This window comes from Hyperoodon ampullatus (genome assembly GCF_949752795.1).
Source record: "Hyperoodon ampullatus genome assembly, chromosome: 1".
NCBI lineage: Eukaryota > Metazoa > Chordata > Mammalia > Artiodactyla > Ziphiidae > Hyperoodon > Hyperoodon ampullatus.
The window spans coordinates 125970678-125993543 of record NC_136914.1 but is presented as its reverse complement, the minus strand read 5'-3'; the positions used below and the strand labels follow the sequence as shown (position 1 = coordinate 125993543).

At 48.3% G+C, this 22866-nt stretch overlaps 1 protein-coding gene across 2 annotated transcripts; it reads right to left on the bottom strand.

Moving 5' to 3' along the window:
- Nucleotides 1-950: 950 nt before the first annotated feature.
- RNF4 (ring finger protein 4) lies at nucleotides 951-22234 on the bottom strand. Of its 2 annotated transcripts, none has more exons than XM_079713524.1 (6): nucleotides 22104-22234; nucleotides 18556-18670; nucleotides 16392-16485; nucleotides 2450-2605; nucleotides 1702-1750; nucleotides 951-1122 (listed from the first exon to the last, which is right to left on the bottom strand). In XM_079713524.1, the coding sequence occupies exons 1-6, from the start codon at nucleotides 22110-22112 to the stop codon at nucleotides 973-975; spliced, it is 573 nt and encodes a 190-aa protein (XP_079569650.1). In that variant the 5' UTR covers nucleotides 22113-22234; the 3' UTR covers nucleotides 951-972. The 2 variants fall into 2 exon arrangements, with proteins under 2 accessions (XP_079569650.1, XP_079569649.1); XM_079713523.1 differs by having other exon boundaries at nucleotides 2450-2622; nucleotides 16409-16485.
- Between the last annotated feature and the right edge of the window lie 632 nt (nucleotides 22235-22866).

The window sequence follows — 22866 nt, the reverse complement described above, 5'->3', positions numbered from 1 at the left end:
CAGGGTCTATGCTTGAGTAGACATTAGGCAGTGGGAACTGAGGACCGGAGGACATGTGGATAGCACAGGATGGATTTTTATCAGAAAAGAGAGAGGATACTCGACGACGTGCCTGCCCCATTGACCTTGCACGGCCTGCGCCAGGTGAACTCGGGCATGGGTAAAGTTCCTGAGAACAGGTGGTGAACCAGACGGGGCCAGACAGGCACTGCTCCGTAGGCGACATGAGGCCTCTGAAGGACACTAAGAGTGCTACATCTCCTGGGCTGCTGAAAAGTAGGCAAAGAACAGGCTTTATTGCACATTTCGTTCTTAGAAAACTGGAGATTGCCCTGCAGAGGTCCTTGTGATCTGCAGGAACCCGACATCAATGCAGGCGGAATCACGGGTGACCTCTGAAACTCAAGGGAAGAAAAAAAAGGCCAGTGGTTGGTCTTTCCGGGGCCATGCTTGCACCTGGGATCCTCAGGCCAGATGGACCTTGTCTGGCTTGGTCACTGTGGTGAGCAGATGCCTGGGAGGAGGTAGCGTGCCCAGGAGAGCTGGGCGGACCTGTTTGCTCTCCGACCGGGGCCAGCCCTCGACACACTGCCAGTAGGAAGCTGGGGCAAACTTTCCAAATGGGGAAAACTTCTTGGCAAACGTGCAGGTTCCGGAAAGAGGCTGGAACCATGATTCTCAATTCCAATGTGCCTGACTCCCTCTCTCCTACCCTGGAACCAGACTACCCAGAGGAGCAGATGTAGACCCTGGGCTGGGAGGGCCCTGGGTCCAGCTCCACAGCATCAAACTAGAGGTAACAAAAGGATCAAAGACGGGGTTGGAAACAAGAGAACAGTTTACATTACAGGCGTTGATTCTGAAATAGTCTTTCTGAGCTCAAGAAACTGGCGGCAGATAGCCCATGTAAGGCCGTAGAGAACCCAGCCAGGCTCTGTCTGTCCATCCGTCTCTCCTGAGCAGCTCAACACTTCATATATAAATGGGGTGGTACCGTTTGTGGCTGATCTTTTTCCTGCATGTTGGGCAAGTGCTAGCATTCTTAAGGGAATCACGGAGGCACTGGCTACAGAAGACGTGGCCACATTCTGTAGAAACAATGAGTCGTCCATTCTGCACAATCTAGAAAACATAAAAAAGAACAGGCTTCACGTCTGGCCTTGTACCAGAGCAGCGGGAGCCCCCAGAGAATCCACTCCCGCCCATCTCTAAGATGCCGAATGAGAGGAGGGGGGGCCAAGGGCTGCAGCAGGAAAAGCAGGGAGATGGTCTGGAGAACTAGAGATGCTGCTCTGTAGGCTCAGGCAAGTATGAGCGGTGTCTCTGAAGCCGAGAGTAGAGGCAGCAGCCAGTCTCTGGCAGCGACAGCCCAAGGGGGTTTGACGCACCCCCAGGCACCCAGTGGGGCAATGCCCTAGGGCCTGGGGCCACAGTGAACACTAGCAGCTTCCAATTAGGCCAGGTAGGGAATACACAGGACTGATGCACTTGCACAGGGCAGCCCAGAGTTCAAGACTGTAGGGTCCAAGAAGATGGCACCCTCCCCCTTCACAGAGGTGTGCCAAGCCATGTGCCAACCCAAGCGTGACTGCAAAACAGAGGCATCAAAGCCCACCCAGTGAGGAGTGCTCTCTCATCTAATTCTTTCACTGAAGCAGTTTGAAAACCAGAATCAGGGAAGACACAGCTAAGTTTGCTTACCTCCGAGTACCCGTCCATGCAGATGGGACAACTGACAGTACCAGAGGGCCTAAAATCACAGTGCTCATGTCAGTTCCTCAGCAAACGCAAACATCAATTACTCTTAAGTGGCTTCATGTAAGCAGCCCACATCCCCTTACAAGAGCCTCCTCTGACCCTGCCTTAGCACAGGCACCCGGGACACTTACAAGATGGCCGGCTGTGCCGATGGGGGTGGGGGAGGCTATGAGAAAGGGGAGGAAAGAGATGGGGGCAAGAGAAAGCGCAGGCAACTGGAGTCGCCCTGTCCCCGCCCCGCACCTCTGGCCTATGCTCCCTCAGAGCCCCCTTCCAGCCTGTCTGGGGCAGGGGCTGCGCCTAGCACCCCCTTCCTCCAAGCATTGCTGTTGCAGAAGGCCGGGGGCTGCTGGGTCTGTTCTCCACCCCAGGTGGTGAGGCTTGCCTCCAGCCTGGAGCTATTCACACCCACCCAGCCAGTGCCTGGCACGCCCTGGTCACAGTGGGAACAGCTGAGCCCACCTCCAGATCCACCTGCCACCCAGATGCTACAACGAGCCCTTCTTGAGCCCAGGGCTTAAGGTCAGTATCTCTAATACCCTGCTTCCTGCCCCAACCTCTCCACTAAAATATGGAGAGGAAGGAAGAGGATCCTCACTCCAGGGACGATGGGGTCCCACGGATCCAGAAGCTTCCCGGCAGAGAGCCTGTCCCCAGCACGGCAGCAGCAGAGCAGCGGGCACGCCGGTACCTGGCTCCGGTAGCGGCCTCCTCCCGGGCGTTTCTGGGGTTGTGGGTGGTCACATACACGTCCTTGTCCCTGGACAGCTCCTCGTCATCACTGCTCAGCACACAGCTGTCGGCGTGCTCCTGGCGCAGCCTCCTGGCATTCCTCCTCGGCCGCCTCCTTTCTGAGATGTGAGCCTACGTTCAGGGCAGGGCCTCCCAGTCCTACCACCCTCACCACCCACCCTCCTTTCTGACTGGGAAAGGCCAGTCCCAGCTGCACGGAGACCACCCTCCCGTCTTCCCAAGAGAAGAAGCCCCCGCCCCTGCTGTGTGCAGATGCCCAGGGGGATGTCTCCTCAGCAGGAAGGGGACTTACTGCAGGCGTGAGCAGGGCATCATCCTGGGCATGTTCCCGCACCTACAGAGCTGGCAAGGCCTGAGGCCCTGCCCCCACACCCTCGTCAGTCCTGTACCCAAACCCAAGGAAGGAGAGGAAACCACTCACCTTCAACAATCTTTGAAAAAGGAGAAAAACAAAAGAGAAATACACAATTAATTTGACATAAAATATTCTGTATTCTTTTAAACTCTTAAACAATAAAATTGAAGCATCTGTTTCAAATGCAAAATCCTCGGGAGCAGCAAAGCCTCCCAGCAGCTGACACACTGCGCCCCAGCCCGCAGGTGTTTAGTGAGTCTCTGGGAGCTGCGTGACCTGGGGAAGTTCCATACCCTCAGGAACTGCCAACTTCCTCTTCTGAAAAACAGAGGCACGAGTGCTCACAGCGCCCCCTCGCTGCTGTGAGAACTAAGTGAGATCACAACGATGCCACAGGGCATCAGGGGCCTGAAGCTCACAACCAGCTCCACCCGTTCTCCTTGTCTTCACTCCACGTTGGCTACTGCCGGAGACGGAGCCTTTACTGGCAGAAGGGTTTGCAGTGCTTAATGCTTTATTAAAAATAATTAAACAGCCAAAGTAGACCATGCAGGGACTACGGAGAGTAGCATACACCAAGGGCTGAGATCAATCCAACCCTGTGTTTGAGGCCTACAGAAAAAGCTAGTGAGAACTTGACAAGCCCATCGCCTGACTACAGGCACACCTGCACTTTGCTTTACTGCGCTTCACAGATACCGCATTTCTTACAAATTAAAGGTTTGTGGCAACCCTGTGTCAAACAAGTCTATTGGTACCATTTTCCCAACATCATTTGCTCACTTCGTGTCTGTGTCACTTTTCAGTAATTCTCACAATACGTCAAACTTGTTCATCATTATTACATTCGTTATGGTGATATGTATTGGTGGTTTCTGATGTTACTACTGTAATTGTTTTGGGCACCATGACCTCACCCACACAAGGCGATGAACTTAACTGATAAATGTGTGTTCTGACTGCTCCACAGAACAACGCTTCCATGACTCCCTCCCTCTTTTTGAGTCTCCCTACTCGCTACACACAACAATATTGAAATCTGGCCAATTAATAATCCTACAATAGGGGCTTCCCTGGTGGTCTAGACTCTGCCCTCCCAAAGCAGGGGGCCCGGGTTCGATCCCTGGTCAGGGAACTAAAGCCTGCATGCCGCAACTAAAACAGCCCGTGTGCTGCACCTAAGACCCAGCACAGCCAAATAAATAAATGAATAAATAAATATTAAAAAAATATATATCCTACAATAACCTCTATGTCTTCAAATGAAAGGAAGAGCTGCACATGTCTCACTTTAAATCAAAACCTAGAAATGATTACGGTTAGTGAGGAAGGCATGTCAAAAGCTGAGACAGGCCTAGAGCTCTGCCTCTTGCGCCAGTTAGCCAAGTCGGGAATGCAAAGGAAAAGCTCTTGAAGGAAATTAAAAGTGCTACTCCAGTGAACACACAATGATAAGAAAGTGAAACAGCCTTATTGCTGATGTGTAGAAAGTATGAGTGGTCTGGATAGAACATCAAACCAGCCACAACATTCTCTTAAGCTGAAGCCTAATCCAGAGCAAGGCCCTAACTCTCTTCAATTCTATGAGGGCTGAGAGGGGTGAGGAAGCTGCAGAAGAAATGTCTGAAGCTAGCAGAGGTTGGCTCATGAGGTTAAAGGAAAAAAGCCGTCTCCATAACATCGTATTGCAAAGGTAAGGCAGCAAGTGCTGGTGTAGAAGCTGCAGCAAGTTATCCAAAAGATCCAGCTAAGATCATTAATGAAGGTGGCTACACTAAACAACAGATTTTCAATGTAAACAACAGCCTCTATTGGAAGAAGATACCATCTAGGACTTATATAGCAAGAGAGAAGAAGTCAATGCCTGGCTTTAAAGCTTCAAAGGACAGGCTGACTCTCTCCTTAGCTGATGACTTTACGTTGAGGCCAGTGCTCATTTATCATTCCAAAAGTCCTAGGGCCCTTAAAAATGGTGTTAGGGGCTTCCCTGGTGGCGCAGTGGTTGAGAATCTGCCTGCTAATGCAGGGGACACGGGTTTGAGCCCTGGTCTGGGAGGATCACACATGCCCCGGAGCAACTAGGCCTGTGAGCCGCAACTACTGAGCCTGCGCGTCTGGAGGCTGTGCTCCGCAACAAGAGAGGCCGCGACAGTGAGAGGCCCGCGCACCGCGATGAAGAGTGGCCCCCGCTTGCCACAACTAGAGAAAGCCCTCGCACAGAAACGGAGACCCAACACAGCAAAAATAAATTAATTAATTAAAAAAAAAAGAATGGTGCTAAATCTACTCTGCCTGTGCTCTACAAATGAAACAACAAAGCCTGAATGACAGCACATCTGTTTACAAAATCGTTTACTGAATATTTTAAACTACTGAGACATACTGCTCAGAAAAAAAGATTTCTTTCAAAATATTACTGCTCACTGACAATGCACCTGGTCAGCCAAGAGCTCTGATGGAGATGGACAATGAGATGAATGTTGTTTTCTTGCCTGCTAACACAACATCCGTCCTGCAGCCCATGGATCCCTTGATGAAAGTCATTTCAACTTTCAAGTCTTATAATTTAAGAAATATATTTTGTAAGGATAGCTGCCATAGACAGTAAATTCTCTCATGGATCCAGGCAAAGTAAACTAAAAACCTTCTGGAAGGGGTTCACCATTCTAGATGCCATTAAGAACATTTGTGATTTCATGGGTGAGGAATTTGGAAGAAGTTGATTCCAACCGTATCAGATGACTTTGAGGGATTCAAGACTTCAGTGGAGGAAGGAACTGCATATGTGATGGAAAAAACAAGAGAACTAGAATTAGAAGTGGAGCCTGAAGATGTGACTGAACTGCTGTAATCTCACAGTAAAACGTGAACAATGAGGAGTTGCTTCATACAGATGAGAAAGTGGTTTCTTGAGATGGAAGCTACTCCTGGTGAAGATGCTGTGAAGATTGTTGAAATAACAAAAAAGAATTAGAATACTACGTAAACTTAGTTGATAAAGCAGCAGCAGGGTTTGAAAGAAATTCTACTCTGGGTAAAATGCTGTCAAACAGCATTGCTGCTACAGAGAAACTGTTCATGAAAGGAAGAGTCGATTAATACAGCAAACTTCATCGTTGTCTTCTTTTTTAAGAAATCCCCACAGGCACCCCAGCCTTCAGCAGCCACCACCCTGATCAGGCAGCAGCATCAACATTGAGGCCAGACCCTCCACCTGCAAAGAGATTACAACCCGCTGAAGGCTCAGATGATGGTCAGCACTTGGCAATAAAGTACTTTTAAATTAAGGAATGCACATTGTCATAATGTGTGACTGCACACTTAATAGACTGCAGTATAGCACAAACAACTTTTTTACATGCACTGAGAAACGCAAAGGTTCGTTGTGTCTTGCTTTACTCACTTTACTACGGTGGTCTGGAACTGAGCCCACCATCTCCAAGGTGTGCCTGTACTCAGAACTTAAGATTCTTTTCTGCAACAGTTTCAAACCTGTCAAGTCAGCTCTCTCACTGAGCTACTACCTGTCTGTCTACACCATCACCAGTAGCACCCCTTTTCCCTCTCGCTTGTGTGTGTCATCAACTACTTCAGGAGAGCTCTCAGGATTGCTGTTGAAAGCCCTGCTGCCACCTCTCCTTGGCTACCCTCATGTTCAGGGGGCACGGAGGCTGACCCTTTCTGGCACACCATCCTGCCCCGCAGAGATCGGAAGCTCAACTCTATTCCAACTCCCTTGCAGTGGGGATCCTAGACATGAACTAAACTCCCTCAGTGGGATACACTCAGGCCACTTGGAGGGCAGAAGGGTGGAGGAATATTTCAGCTGCTGTAGGTGGACACAGATGCGGGTATCAAGAGGCAGTCGTGGCCGAGGCTGCAATGTCCAAAGCCCAGGTCTGTCCTCCCAAGCAAGGAGACACAGTAGCATTTCCTTGAGCCCAAAGAGATTAGTACAGGTGGTAGCTGCCCCCTCCCATCCTTCTGCTTGGAGCAGAGGTAGCAGCTCCCATGGTGCGTCAAGGCTGAGATGTCCAGAGTTATTCCTAGACACCTGCTCCTCCAGCCTTTACAACAAAACGAAGCAACTCCTCCCGTATATTTTTTTTAATTAATAAATTAATTTATTTGTTTTTGGCTGTGTTGGGTCTTCATTGCTGTGCGCGGGCTTTCTCTAGTTGCGGCGAGCAGGGGCTACTCTTCGTTGCGGTGCGTGGGCTTCTCATTGCGGTGGCTCCTCTTGTCGCGGAACACGGGCTCTAAGCACACAGGCTCAGAAGTTGTGGCGCACGGGCTTAGTTGTTCCGCGGCATGTGGCATTCTTCCCGGACCAGGGATCAAACCCGCGTCCCTTGCACTGGCAGGTGGATTTTTAACCACTGCCCACTGCCACCAGGGAAGTCCCCCTCCCATGTATTAAAATCCATTTCTGCTCCAGAATAACTAGAGTGGATTCGGTTTTTCCAACCTCAACGCTGACAAATACAAATGGCCATCACAGGAAGGAAGAAGGTCTGAGCATAAAGATCTTCATTTTGCAGATGAGAAGCCACTGAAGACACTTCCCCTTCACCCCAGAAGAAGCTGGAAAGTGTGACTATGAAACTGGCAACAGTCAACTTCATCACCAGGACCATGAACTGGAACTTGGACCATGCCAAGCTTGGGCTGGCAGAAGGTGCTGTCCATATGAAGTCTAGAAGTGAAGCTCTGAAGTTAGCCAAGAGCAGAAGGAAATTCTGCTGTGGGCAGGGAAGACCCCAGTTTTCCTCCACTGCAACACTGCTTTTACTGCCCTTTGCCAAGAAGGACCACTGACCAGGTGTGGATGCACCTGGATGGAATGTGACGCCACTGGGTCCCAGGCCACCAGAATGTGGCAACCAGGTCTCCACAGGCTCTTGTGAGCCAGACCCAGCTCGCCTCTTGGCAGTGCCAAGCCGGGGCCGGACCTGAACACTGAGCCCCCAGGAAGGTCCCAAGGCCCAGGCAGGTGCTCCATACTTAACTACTAGGTAAATGAATACACAGTAGCCAGAGAGCCTCCTTCACTGGTGATGACTGTGTCCCCATCCATGTTCAATGGAAGAACAGCTCAGAGATGAGGCTTCTTGCCCAAAGGGCAGAAAAGAATGGCACCACAGCCTGGACTCCCAGCTCCATGACTTCCTGTGACCCGGAGCCACCTCCTAGCTGATGGAGGTGAGATACTATCATTGGTGTTCCCTCCACCCAGCAGCCGAATCGCAACAAATCGAGAACTCTGGACTTCCCTGGTGGCGCAGTGGTTAAGAATCCACCTGCCAATGCAGGGGACACGGGTTTGAGCCCTGGTCCGGGAAGATCCCACATGCCACAGAGCAACTAAGCCCGTGTGCCACACTACTGAGCCTACGTGCCACAACTACTGAAGCTTGCACGCCTCGAGCCCGTGCTCTGCAACGAGAAGCCACTGCAATGAGAAGCCCGCACACCACAACAAAGAGTAGCCCCTGCTCGCCACAACTAGAGAAAGCCCACGCACAGCAGCAAAGACCCAACACAGCCAAAAAAAAAAAAAAAATCAAGAACTCTGCAGGTGTCTGCAGGTGCTCTGGAATGTCCCTTCCCCGTGGCCATAGACCTGCAGGTAACAAAGTGTTTACCTAGCACAAGAGACAGAGGTGGGGAAAAGCATCGGGGCTTCAGAAATGTTGACTCTAGGAGTAAACAGATGGAAATAGGAATAATACAAGCTCTTGGGCCTCTCATCTGGCTGAGAGGCCTTTCAAAGAAACAAAATACCAAACGGAAACAATTCCCCAGTCCCCTAGTATGTACAGCCAAATCAACACTGACAAACTGGCTCAAGCTCAGACCCACACATTCCACCACACCTTCAACCTGGCTTCTCTTTCCTGACTCTAGAATAAACTACAGGTAGTGTGTCAGAGACAAGTGGAGAGGCGTGGAGCATGAACAGCCCACAGGAGCACCGGTGCCGCTGGCTTCCACACCTGGGCACACTGACTCCAAGTCAGGCACCCAGAACCCCTGTGAGCTTCTGAAGCACACCTGCAAACACTGACACCCGTGTCACAGACTCCTGGTCAGTGGGGCAGGATAAGCCTTTCTTCTTCTACTAGTGGACAAAACGCTTGGCATTCTTAGGGCTACAGCAACATGCTGGGGTGAAACAACAGAATGGAACCAAGTAGCAGGGTCACTGGGGTCCTCTGTAGGCAAGCTGACCTCTGGCATTTCTAAGAAAGCTCATCCAGCTGGGAGCTCAGAGAGCTGCTTGCTTTAAATGACCTTCCTAGGCAGCATGGCACATCATTCCACTGGAAGAAACAGCCATATGCAACCACCGTGCCCACAAAGGATACTCCTCAGATCCAACAGGTGCACGCATCACACAATTACAGAGTACTTTTACTGTAGCGCCGCCACGAGCACCAGGAAGACTGGTGCTGACATGAACATCCCAGTCGAGTAAGCAATCATGTCAGATTCCACGGACAACTGTTTCATTTCCCCAGTTCTTGGATATGATGTCTGGGCTCTTTTTCCTTCATATATAATTACACTGGTTCATTCACTCATTCTAGCGGTCACTGTGTACCTCTCATGCCCTTTACTATTCCCAGCCAGAGACGGACCAGGCTCTATCCCTGCCTGCAAGGAAGCCTTCACCAAGCAGACCCTTTCAAGAGTCTCATAAATCATAAACCAGGTGAGGTACAGAGTATAACACAAATAGCTCTATACATTAGTACACTATGGGAACAGAACAAAGAAAGATTCCAGGAAAACCAACCTGACTTTAAAAGAAACAATCTTTTGAAATTCAATGAAGGAAAATAGTCCAAGCAAGTACCATTTTAAATAACTTCCCCCTGGAAGACTCAGTTTCTTAACGAGAGGAGTGAGGCTCTTTTCCATCACTGCATGACTTCCAGCTGGAACACAGACTGGCATACTGCAAATGCTCATGAAAAGTGGTCTGAAAATTTTAATTCATCTATCAAACCAGATAAGAAAGCAGAAGGATGGAACTTCCCTGGTGGCGCAGTGGTTAAGAATCCACCTGCTAATGCAAGGGACATGGCTTCAAGCCCTGGCCCGGGAAGATCCCACATGCCGCGGAGCAACTAAGCCTGTGTACCACAACTACTGAGCCCACGTGCTGGAACTACTGAAGCCTGCGCACCTAGAGCCTGTGCTCTGCAACAAGAGAAGCCACCGCAATAAGAAGCCCACGCACCACAACAAAGAGTAGCCCCCGCTCGCCACAACTAGAGAATGCCCATGCACAGCAACGAAGACCCAACGCAGCCAAAAATAAATAAATAAATTAAGAAAAGAAAGAAAGCAGAAGGATGGAAAACAAGCAGAGACTTCCAATAAATGGCAGGCTGGTATTTCCATCTATTTTTCCACTGAAAACAACCAAAAACAAGATAAAACATACATATTTTTAAATAAAGAGGCATCAAATAAAGAGAAGAATTAGGTCAACAGTATAGGGAATACAGTAATCCAGAGGGAAAAAAAGCACAGAGGATTTTTTAAAAATTGAAGCCTACTTTTGAAAGCCCCACAGAGAAACCAAAATCCAGGCAGGAACCATGGGGGCAGGTTATCTAGTGAAGGCCAGCCATCGGGGGCAAGCCAGGCTTAAAGCAAGACCCAGTAAGTATCAAAGAACTGACATACAGAATGTATTTTCTGACCAATACTGCAAGCAATCAATAACAAAAAGAAAGCACCCATATATTTGGAAGTTAAAAAATATAAATTTGATAAATATGTTGAATTAAATGTAAAGTACCAGTAACACAATTTGTAAGATATAGCTAAAGACAGTATAATCTTTAATGCATTTATTGGAAAAGAAATGATGAAAATTAGAAAACCAGCAAAATAAACTCAAACAAAGAAAAGAATAATCAATGAATGAAAAACTTACAAGAGAAAGGATCCACAAAGCTAAAAGTTGGTTCTTTGAAAGATCTAATAAAGCTCTGGTGATACTAATCTAAAAAAATAGAAAACACAAATAACCAGTATCAGAAATGAAAAAGGAGACATCACTATAGATTGCACAGAACATAAGACATTATGAACAAATTTATGCAAATAAAAGTGAAAACTTTAGATGAAATCAACAAATTCCTAAAAAATTTAATTACCAAAACCTATTAAAACTCTAGGTTATGTACTTCACTGTCAAGTTCTAACAAACATTCATGGAAGAAATAGTCCAATCTTACAAAATCTTCTGTGGAATGGAAAAAAAGGTGCCCAACTCACTTCGTCAAGATACCAATATGCTGATACCAGAACTCTATAAGGAAAAATTACAGACCACCAATCTTACTCATAAAAATAGAGGCAAAATTATATATAAAACATTAGCAAACCAAATCTAGCAACATAAAAAGAAAATGCCATGACCACAATGCTTAAGTGGTCTAACACTAGAAAACAACGTAATTCTCCACTTCAACATATGAAAGGGGAAAAAGCAATATTAGATGAAATTGTTAAATTTCGACATTGATTCAAGATGAAACTTATAGCCAAACAGGAAATAGAGAAACTTTTCCACTCTGGTAAAGGATATAAACAAATCGAAAAAACTTAACAGCAGAAGTCTTATTTAACGGTGGAACTCTGAAAGGACTCTTTCAGATTTAGAATGAAACAAGAATGTCCATGACTGTCACCATTTTTATTCAGCCAGTGTTGAATTTTTTAGCCAGTGCGTTAAGGCCAAGGAAAAAGAAAAAAGGGAAATACAGAAGAACCAAAACTTGTTCTGTGTACAAAGAAATTCTAAGATTTACAGATTAAAGGCTTCCCTGGTGGCGCAGCGGTTAAAAATCCGCCTGCCAGTGCAGGAGACATGGGTTCGAGCCCTGGTCTGGGAAGATCCCACATACTGCAGAGCAACTAAGCCCATGCACCACAACTACTGAGCCTGCGCTCTAGAGGCCGCAAGCCACAACTACTGAGCCCGCGGGCCACAACTACTGAAGCCCGTGCATCTAGAGCCTGTGCTCCGCAACAAGAGAAGCGCCTCAATGAGAAGCCCGCGCGCCGCAACAAAAGAGTAGCCCCGGCTCACCGCAATTAGAGAAAGCCCGCACACAGCAACAAAGACCCAATGCAGCCAAAAATAAAAATAAATAAATAGATTTACAAATTAAGAACTGTTACACTAAAAAAGAAAAACCAATTGCATTTCTTTATATTAGCAAATAATAAAAACAAAAAAGTGAAAATTTTAAACACCATTTTTTTTATAGCATTCTAAATACTATGTACCTAGAAATAAATCTTCTAACAAAAGACTTGCAAAATCACTCCAGGGAATATTATAAATCTTCACTGAGAGGTATTTAATCTTATCTCAAACCATACACAAAGGGCTTTCCTGGTGGTTCAGTGGTTAAGAATCCACCTGCCAATGCAGGGGACACGGGTTCCAGCCCTGGTCCGGGAAGATCCCACATGCCGTGGAGCAACTAAGCCCATACGCCGCAACTACTGAGCCTGCGCTCTAGAGCCCGCGATCCACAACTACTGAAGCCCACATGCCTACAGCCCGTGCTCTGCAACAAGAGAAGCCACCGCAATGAGAAGCCCGCACACCGCAACAAAGATCCAATGCAGCCAAAAATAAATAAAACAAATTAAAAAAAAACCAAGGGCTTCCCTGGTGGCGCAGAGGTTGAGAGTCCGCCTGCCGATGCAGGGGACGCGGGTTCGTGCCCCGGTCCGGGAGGATCCCACGTGCCGCGGAGCGGCTGGGCCCGTGAGCCATGGCCGCTGAGCCTGCGCGTCCGGAGCCTGTGCTCCGCAACGGGAAAGGCCACAACAGTGAGAGGCCCACATACCACACACACAAAAAAAAAAAACCAAAAACATACACAAAACTCATATAGATTATAGACCTAAATGTGAAACGCAAAACAGTAAAACTTTTGGAATAGAGGAACATATTTTTATGGTATGGGATTTTCATCAACAAATTGATAAATTCAACTGTATTAAAATTAAGAACCTCTGTACATAAACCAAAAAGAGAAAAGACAAGCCTCTGAGTAGCAGATTCAAAACACAACTGATGGCAGGCTCATATTTAGAACTTATAAAGAATTCCTAAAAAATGAGACAAGGTCAACAATCACACAGAAAAATGAGTAGAAAAAAAGACTCAGTGTTTAAGGAAAAAAAAAAAAAAAAAAAAGGGCTTCCCTGGTGGTGCAGTGGTTGAGAGTCCACCTGCCGATGCAGGGGACACAGGTTCGTGCCCCGGTCCGGGAAGATCCCACATGCCGCGGAGCGGCTGGGCCCGTGAGCCATGGCCGCCGGACCTGTGCGTCCAGAGCCTGTGCTCCGCAACGGGAGAGGCCACAGCAGTGAGAGGCCTGTGTACCGCAAAAACAAACAAACAAAAAAGATTGCAACAGGCAATTTGCTAAAGAGGAAAATGAAACACCACTAAACATGACAAGATGTCGAACCCCACCAGTGATGGGAAAACACACATTAAAACCACATGGGATGCTCTAGGCAACACCAGACTGGTTAAAAGTTACAGTGGCAGTGAGATGTGGAAGAACAAGAACCTCCAACACTGGTGGGAGCCTAAACTGGTACATCCTCTCTGGAAAACAGCTTGTCACTATCTAGTGACAATCAAAGATATACACACCCTAGGACCCAGCAGTAACGGCCTTCTTTGGGTATGCAATGCCAAAAATAAATTAAATTTTGAGGGAAAATATCAAAGCAGAGATGTACAAGGTCTCATTGCACCTTACAGCTTTTAAATTTTCTCCTAATTCATCAGAGGTTTAGGATTCCTTAGAGTTAGAAAAACAGCCTGCATAGTTTCTCATCCAGTCTTAAGAGGGTTCACAAGAGTTCTAACATTGTCCCTGGATCCCGGATGTAAAGATGCAGAGCTACTCCCGGGTGAGATTCAAGTGGTACACTTAAGCCTGTCCCCCTGCATTCTGGCGGAACTGCTAAGATTACCCCAGTTTGGGAAACGATATATTTATTCATTTCATACTCTCCTGTAGGCAGGGCCTGAGGTAACCCTAAACTTGTAATTCCTCTAATAGATGCCCCTTGACAAGTTAATAATACTATTAGGTTTTCCAAGTAGATCTGCTTTAGAGAGTGAGAATTTCAGTCTCAGGTATACTTCTCACTGTAAATTTTAAAACTGGCATTTGGATTTATTAAACACCAATAAAGAATGAAGGATGATTAGAATAAGGGGTGCTATTAAGTCCAAAACAATTATTCTATGTCTGGGGACACTGAGGCCATGGGAAGGTAAGTCCTCCGACCAAACTGGCCGGTGCCTCTGGGACGAGAAGCGAGGACTCCTGCTTCTCAAGTTAGCCTCCCCTTCACCTATCCACCTGCCCCTGGCTATCCACCCACTCCCAGGGCAGCTCCCCCAACTCTAGCATTCCCATCCTGGTGTCTCTCAATGACTCTCCACACCCAGAGAAACAGGAAGAAGGCTGGAAAGCTCAGAAAAGAAGCCCATGTAGGGAGGGCAGACTGGCCATCAAAACAAAACCAAGGTGTAAAAGGGGACATGATGATGTGGGTCTGTCACCCAACAGAAGCCACCAATCATTGTCTCCTTGAGGGCAGAAAATACGGTCTTCTGAGCAGAATCCTGGCCATCTCCCCAGGGCCTGGCACACTGCAGGTGGACACCGAGTATTGGAGAAATTAAGGACTTGGCAGCACTTTTAAGTGTTAATCAGCAACTGGGCTGAGGCTCCAGCCAAGGTACCAAATTAAGCTACCTTTCCAGAACCTCCGGGAGCCTGCAGGGAGCAGCAGCGGAGCTGTATGTACTGGGTTGGCTAAAAAGTTCATTCAGGTATTTTCCCATAAGATGTCACGGAAAATCCGGAACGAACTTTTCAGCCAACCCAATATGTGTGTACCTTAGGACAGCGGTCCCAGCCTTTTTGGAACCAGGGACCGGTTTTGTGGAAGACAATTTTTCTGCGGACCAGTGGCAGGGTGGCGGGTGGATGCTTCAGGCGGTAATGCAAGCAATGGGGAGCGATGAGGGGCCCCAGGTGAAGCTTTGCTCGCTGGCTGCTCTCCTCCTCCTCTGCGGTCTGGCTCCTAACAGGCCGCGGACCAGTACCGGTCTGCAGCCCGGGGGTTGGGGACCCCTGCCTTAGCAATCACACTAATCAGGCCCAGGAAGGGACCACTTACAGCTAAACCTGCTCAGGCTTATCTCAGAAAGTTCCGACCGGTCTCCAGGGAAATTACTGCCTCCTGTTTGGGGGCCACGGTCTCCCCTGAGCATTCATCCAAAATCTGCTGGGGACGGTCTGATGACACAGCAAGAGCAGCTGCCTTGCCTTTGGGATAGTGGGAGGGGAGGAATGACAGGGAAGGACACACCACAGGACAGCCCAGCAGTTTCAGACTGACCAGAGTCTAAATCTCTTAATTTGTCAAGACAGTTCCCTGTCCTCGCTTTTCTCCTTTTAAAGTCTTGAAGCTTCTCAGTGCAGCCCTAGTCTACAGTTCTAAGCACAGCCAGGACAGCCCCAAGGCCAACGGGAAGACTCAGCTCCTAGCAACCCCACTCGCCCCACCAAACCGCAGCCCTCAGCAGCACCTGCCCCCTATTGGCCCAAGACCGTCCAGGGTGTCACCACTTCCACTCCACACAACTGCACACTGCATCAAAAGGCACTGCAGAAGCATCCCAAGAGGCCAGTGTGTCCTCAGGATGTGGGTCTGTGGGCTGACCATACTCCCAGACCCACAGACAGCTATGCACCCCTGACCTGTGGAGCCAGTCTGCCAGAACGGCTTCTCCACATGTCCCCTGACCAGACCAGGTCTCCTTCCTGAGGGCCGCACAGGGGGCAGGCATGCTCCCTGTGGGAGGGGGCACAAGCAGCCTCCCAGGTGCCACCCTCCCTGGAGGCACGACACAACCAAAGCATCAGGTGGCAATGCAGGGGGCCTGCATCCTCTGAGGCAGCTGCTTCTGGGACTCGAGAGATTTCCCACTGGCAGTGCTGAGCAAATATCCCCATTCCCACCAGCCGCGAGGGTGTAAACTCACATTTACTCAGCTTTACTGGGCACCACGTTAGGTGCCAGGCACTCAAATACAGGATCTCTTTTAATCCTCACAATACTCTATTGACATGGATGGCATTATCCCCATTTTATGGACAAGGTGAATGAGGCTAAGTGTAAGTGTAGAATCAGGGACCAAAGAGAGATCGGGCCTCAGAGTTCTCCCCAAAAGCCTTTATGGCCAGCTATGTAAAGGACAGGGTCACACAGATTTACTAATGTGATGAATTTAAGCAATAAAGTCACAACAAATGATTTTCCTGAAACATTTCCCATCTTGAGCACCAGTCACTGAAAGCATGCCTTCTTTAGCCCAAGCTGTAGCCTGTGACCAAGGCCTTCAGACGTGCAGGCCAGGGGCCCACAGCCAAGAAAGGGCAATCCTCACGCTCCAGCACTTACCACGACAGAGTCGCTGTGAGTCAGGTCGACGACCACAGGCTCTAAAGATTCACAGGTGAGGTCCACTATTTCATCTCCAGCTTCAAAATAAAGCATTTTAACAAGCTTTAGGAGGAAAGTAAAGGACTACTGCTCTAAGTTTCATTATTAATATGATTAGAAACAGAGCGCAGTCTTATACCAAACTAAAATCCCTGAAGTACAGGAGTAAAGGGGTGACAGGCAATGAATACTCTTCCAGAATTTTGCTCTAACAGGGTATGGGCTTTACAAATACACCATCCTGTGTGTGTCTGTGCACACGCACACCTCTCCGTGTCCTCACACTGCCACACTGCTAGGCCTCCGTGCCCTGCACCTGCTCAGCTCATTCACAGGGGAGAGGCAGTGACTTACCTGAGGTGGGATGGGGGGTGCACATCTGGGGAAGGGACCAAGCACGCTCAGCTTGGGCTCTGGGATGGATCTGTCTGAAACCTCTGCTCCCCTCAGACCTCCGGTCGTGCTTAGCTCTGCACCATCATCAGTTACGTTTCAATCTCCATTTAGCTCTCAAGTGCTTCCCACTTGGGTGGACAGCAAGGGTTTATTTACTGGTCCCCTAGAACCCCAACCCACCCAAATGGGTCGAGCCTGTTCTGCAACTTGCCTTTGAGCCCTAGAGGACAGCGCACTGTCTACTTGAGCACAGGACGGGGGGGAAAGGCACGTGCCAAACGGTCACCAGCACTTACCTCCAGCAGGCAGAAAGGAAGGGCAGGGTACAACTTCCATTTATATAAACTGAAACAAGACTTAACAACCATGTTTGTTTCTATTATTATTAACATTAAAAAGTAGGAGGGAAGAACTTTTAGAAATAATGTTTGTTTAATACTCAGGGAAAGTGACTTGTAATACATTTAACATATTCAAACTTGTTTTGTTCTCATGTATTAAAAGGTTTCACAGGAATAAAAACCACAATACATCAAAGATGTCCAACGTAATTTATACAAAATGACTTCATTCTTTTTAAAGAATAGTCCATATATGGATATACCATAATTTACAGAACCGCTCTCTTTCTGATGGACACAATTTTTGGCTCCTACAAATAAAAACGGTATTCCAACAGGCAGCTTGTGCATACAGCCCTGCACACACGGGTGTAAGACTGACTGAGGACGAGAAGTGCTGCAGTGGAAAGCAGTGGATCTTGGCCAGGTTGGAGATTCCACTTGTGGGTTCAGGGTCCCAAATGAGGAGCCTCCTGCACCAGCCTCTCCTGAAGGGTGGCAGAATTCAGACACCAGGGCATCAGCTTTGGGGTGGATAGCCCAGGGCTGTGAATTTATGTTAGAAGTGAAGCTCAGAGACCACAGAGACAATACAGAGAACTTCACTCCTCTGAAGGGCCCATGAAATCTATAGACAAGTTGCTTGCTTCTCTTCGAATGTCAGTTTTCAGGCATCATAATTATAAAAACAATCTTCCTACATGCAGAGCTGAGGGACTTGATTCAGGCCATTTGCCACTCCCCTGAAGAGGCAGGAAGAAGGGGAAAAAGCCAATCTGGCCTCTGCCTGCACCAAACTCCTTCCAACACACGCAGCTCTGCCAACAAGTCTGCCTGCTGGGGCAATTTTTTGTCTTAATGAAGGAGAGAGGAAGAAAGTTGAGTACTTCCCAAGGCCAAGTAAGTTGAGGCACAGTTTCAAAGAGAAGAGGTGGACCCACAGCAGTCTCCACTTCCATGCTGCACAGCCCCAAAAGGCTGGACGATTAGCCCGGCTGAGTGGCTGTTTCTAAACCTGTGGAGGTCTCAGGGTAACCAAGGGGGCAGCTTTTGCTCACTTTAGCTTTTTTAACTTGCGAACGGTAGGCGAGTCTTAGATTGTAGTCTTACAAATACACTGATACAAGCTAAACCTTGTATAGTGTTATGTGACAAGCACTGTTCTAAGTGTTCTGTGTCACTGACTCCTTTCAGCGCTATGACAACTCTATGCAGCAGCTACTGCATATGTATGCACAGCGTTATCCCCCATGTCAGATGAGGAAACTAAGGTTGAGTTACAGGCTGTGTAACTTGCACAAGGCCCGTGGCTGGCTGGTGGCATGTTGGGCATATGTGCTCACTCATGCCCGGTGTCACTGGCAATCTTACCGCTTTCCACAAGTTCTATGGGTTCTGCCTCCAGGGCCATCTCAGGGGGGGAGGATGCTTCTCGAGTTCGCTTCTGGGCTTGTCTAGAATTTAGTGATCCTCCACGACGCTTTCTCTGAGGGTATTGGGGGGAAAAAGAAAGTTACATAAGCTCCTGACCAGTAAGATTTCAGCCAGAAGAACAAAAAGATCAACTCATTAAGAAGAAGAGGAGGCCAGTGAGCAGACCTGAGGTCGGGGTCCTTTCGAAACTTGAGATTCTAGAACACTGAATGTTTATAGAGAGAAATCATCCGGAAAATACAGTGAATACAAATTCTATAAAGTAAAATTTTTGTTATAAAGACTATTGGTCTGTCAAAAGTACATGACACATAACTGTATGGAAGCCTCTGGTCCAGGTTGGGATTTAGCCAGAAACCCCTTCTTTTAACCAAAAGTTACAGACCTATTTTCCTTGGATTTGTATTTGGCCTTACTGAGCCCTTTCTGTTTTTCAGCCCAAAGCCCTTCAGTTTCCAAGTTTCTATTCACTGTGAAAAGTGGGTCTTTCTTTGGGAAAGGTTTCTGGCCTCTAACCTTTTAGGATACTATCAAGTTGTAGTTTACACCCTAATAATCACCTGCCACAGCTCCAAGAACCAAAGTTTTATTTTTTTTTCTTGTGATGAAAACTTAAAAAAAATTTTTTTCATTGGAGTATAGTTGTTTACAATGTTGTGCAGTTTCTGCTATACAGCAAAGTGAATTAGTTACACATATACATATATCCACTCTTTTTTTAGATTCTTTTCCACAAAGATCATTACAGAGCGTTGAGTAGAGTTCCCTGTGCTGCACAGTAGGTATTCTAAGAACCAAAGTTTTTAAAAGGCTGTTCCCAGGGGTTGCCCGAGAGACATGCCTTCTGGAAGGTCTGAGCTGTTAATCAGCCTATCTGCAGCCCAGACTCCCTGAACCAGCCTTTCTTCCACGTCCTTGAGCTGGTTTACCAATACGCTCCAGCATTTGTGGCCCGGCTGGGGCCTGGCTGGCCCTGAAAGACGAGTTGAGAACCCGCCCCCTGCCATCTTCCTCAAGAGACAGAACCACCCAACTGACCTGCAGCCTCATCACTCCCACCCTGTACGGCCCCACCCAAACCTGGCTCCCTGTGTTTCGGTGCTTCTTCTCTCCCCTGGCCTGTCCTGCTCCTCACTGGCACCGGGCCTGCTCTGCTTCACACTGGGCGATGTGGGGCAGTTACTTCACTACTAAGTCTGAACTTCCTCACCAGTACTAGACTCACAGAGCTCTCCTAAGGATGAGGCGACATACTGTATGTACAGTACCGAGTGCTGTCGGAAGATAGCATTACTACCCTAGTTCCTTATACATCTCACTAGGCATCCTATCCCTGGAAACGCTAGAGGACAGCCAAGTGTCCATGAGATTTGCACAAGACTCAGGAACATCCATCACCCAGCCCAACTCTGGCAACAGAGAGAAGCCTGATTCCGTTTGTGTTCTGACTCTCTTATCAAATGGCAGCTTGAGAAGTTTCGGAAATGTAGCTGGGCTGAGCAACTCCCATGGATCTAAGAACAGGGAAGCATCCCCAGGAAGGCCCAGAGGGAAGCGACAGCAGCTGTTCCCAACGGTCCAGTGAGGAGCTGCTCTGTCCCTCCAGGGAGCTGGCACCCAGGCCCGAGTCCACTACCTGGTGTTTATATGAGTTTCCCCAGCAGCTACCAGGTTACTTAGGGCTCCTTAACTTCTACCCCATTCTCTTTGAAGTTGCCCTTGTATCTTCCATCCTCTGAAAAGGACCAAATCTGTCTTAGCAGACACTGCTAAACAGAACCCTTCATGCCCCTACCTGTGCAGCTTTTCCACTGAGGGAGGTAAGAAGCAGTCATAGGTCCTGGCCAAAGTCCAGGTGCTGAAGCCTAAAAACCCCGTCGTGGTCACTGCAGTAATGTGTCCTGCCAACACTCACCCCCACCCCCACCCCCCACCAACAGCAGTCCTTTCCTGGCTGCTCTTTCAGCCTCTCCCTGACCTTAACCTGGCACCCTTCCCAGCCTGGATCACCCATCCCTTCCCTTCTTCACTCAGCCAGTTCTTACACAGCTTTCAGGAACCTACTCACCTGTGAGCTCCATCATGGGGACGTTCCTCATGCTCTCTGGCTGACCATCTCATGACCTCCTCCTCTTCCCTCCCCCCCTCCCAGAAGCCTCCAGAACCGCTACTCCACCTCCTCTTCCACCTGCACTCCCTGAGGGCAGGGAGGAGGTGGCTGTTAGCACAGGGCCAGGCTCAAGAAACCAGGGAATATGGGACAAGACTTTGCCCCATCTGCCTTCCTATCATTCTTGTCACGCTCTCCTGCTTTTTAATAGCAGAGCCCTCACTGCTTCCAGTCAAAACCGACCATCCGATCACCACCACACAAGTTATTCACACCACTCTGAGGAAACGTTAATCAAATTCCTCACACACTCTTATGAGAGGCTACACTGCTCTGTCCAGATCCTGCCTGGGCAGAGCGTGGGCTTCAGAGGTGAGGTGCCCAGGCTTAGGAGGTTTCCCTGCAGGTGAACTGTGGTGGCAACCTGCAGATATGGGACCAAGATGGGAGGTCACCTGCCCTTTAAAAAGGTAGCTCCAGGGAAACAAGGTCCTTTTGTGTAAAAATGTCAACAGTGGGTCTGGAACACAGCGGGGGTGGGTGGGGGGGGGGGGTGGGGGGTGGCGCGGGCCAGGAGTGGTCGGAAGGGATGGGCCAAGGGGAGGGGGTGGGGGTCAGTGAACAGAGTCTACAGGATTTCTACCAGTTTCTATCACCCTGGGAACTGGTTTTTCAGCCTTATCCTGCACTCCACCCAACACCATTCACAGCACTTCTGGAACCTGGAAAAAGAGTATGAGTTTCACATCTGGTCCACCTGATATGAATGCACTATCTCAAAAAACAGCTGTTTTGAGTTTAGATCATATAAGCAGCCCTGTTAGTAGGCAGTAACGTGGGGAGGGGGACCTTCAGGCACTCTCTGGACTCAAGGGGTTCCAGGTGACATCTGGGTTACACCAAACCAGAGCTGCCTCTGCAGTCTGATAAAAGCTCTAAACAGGAGTTACAATGACTTACCAACTTTGGTCACTGACTGTAAGAAAACTCACCCAGGATTATTACCGCTACCGATGCTCACATCGGACCAAGAACTACACAGGGAAAAGAAATAGAAGGAAAAACGGAAAACTGGGCTGTAAATAATTAAATAAACCAGAGCCCTAATATTTCTGGGACGCTGACAGCTGCTCTGGAGGTATAAAACTTCAAAACCCTCAACCATCCTCAGCCTTCTGTCTTTAGGGCACCACCCAAAACACTGGACTCTGACCAAAGACAAGTAGGTTGGTGTAACTACCGGAAGATACTGTACACACTCCCTTAAGAACTAGGGTTACCTAGAAGCACCTTTATGGTACTCTCATTAAGGTACACAAGGAATGAAGTAATTGTTTAGCCTGAAAAAATAAAATCATGAACTTACAAAACTCACCGTACTCATTGTGCTCTGTGGTTCCAACCTATAGAGAAGGACGTGACTTATACCAAGATTTGCAGGGAAGCTGAATGCCTCAACCTCTCACGCCTACTCATTACTCATCCTCTGGCTAGCACAGGAATTTGTAACCAAATAGATTTCCAGTATCTTCAAGCCCTGAAAAACAAAGATATCAAGTTGATAAATGCTGCCCCCTGCATCATCGACAGCAAAGCTCAGTTCAATCATTTACTGGTCCTTTCTGTCAGCTGTGTGCTTTGCTGAACATTTTATGCAATTTATGTCCTTAATCCATGTTCTTCTTAGGAAGTAAGCATTCTTGTAAAATACAGGACTACCTGACCCCAAAGCCTGCAGCTGGAAACTATGCCACCTCTTGCCCTCCTTTCTGGCCATTGAAACCCCCGCAGATTCTCCTCAGCCCATGACCCCCTCCCTGCCTGTCTGGACTTGCCCCTGTGAGGCCTAGTTCAAAGATGGGCTCTGGCTTTTGTCCAAGCTTGTGCCCACCCCCGCAGGCTTGCTAGCAGACAGTGCAAATGGCAGGGCCCCAGCCAGCTGCTGGTCATTGCATGATTTGCTCTGGTAAAACCCAGGCGGCCAGAATGGTGATGTTCTGTGACCCACTGGGGGAGCAGGCAGAGGGGACAGACCCCTGGTCTCTCAGTTATGAAAGGAGAAATCCTGAACCCTGTTGCACAATCTGTGCAGATGTGGCTGCCTCACTCAGGCTTAGGAAAGCAGCTACTGCGCCATC

Coding starts and splice junctions, on each gene's coding strand:
- RNF4 (XM_079713524.1), bottom strand. Junction 16,486..18,555: donor CATAGAACTTGTGGAAAGCG/GTAAGATTGCCA, acceptor TTTATTTTGAAG/CTGGAGATGAAATAGTGGAC. Junction 1,751..2,449: donor GAGGCCGCTACCGGAGCCAG/GTACCGGCGTGC, acceptor CTGTGATTTTAG/GCCCTCTGGTACTGTCAGTT.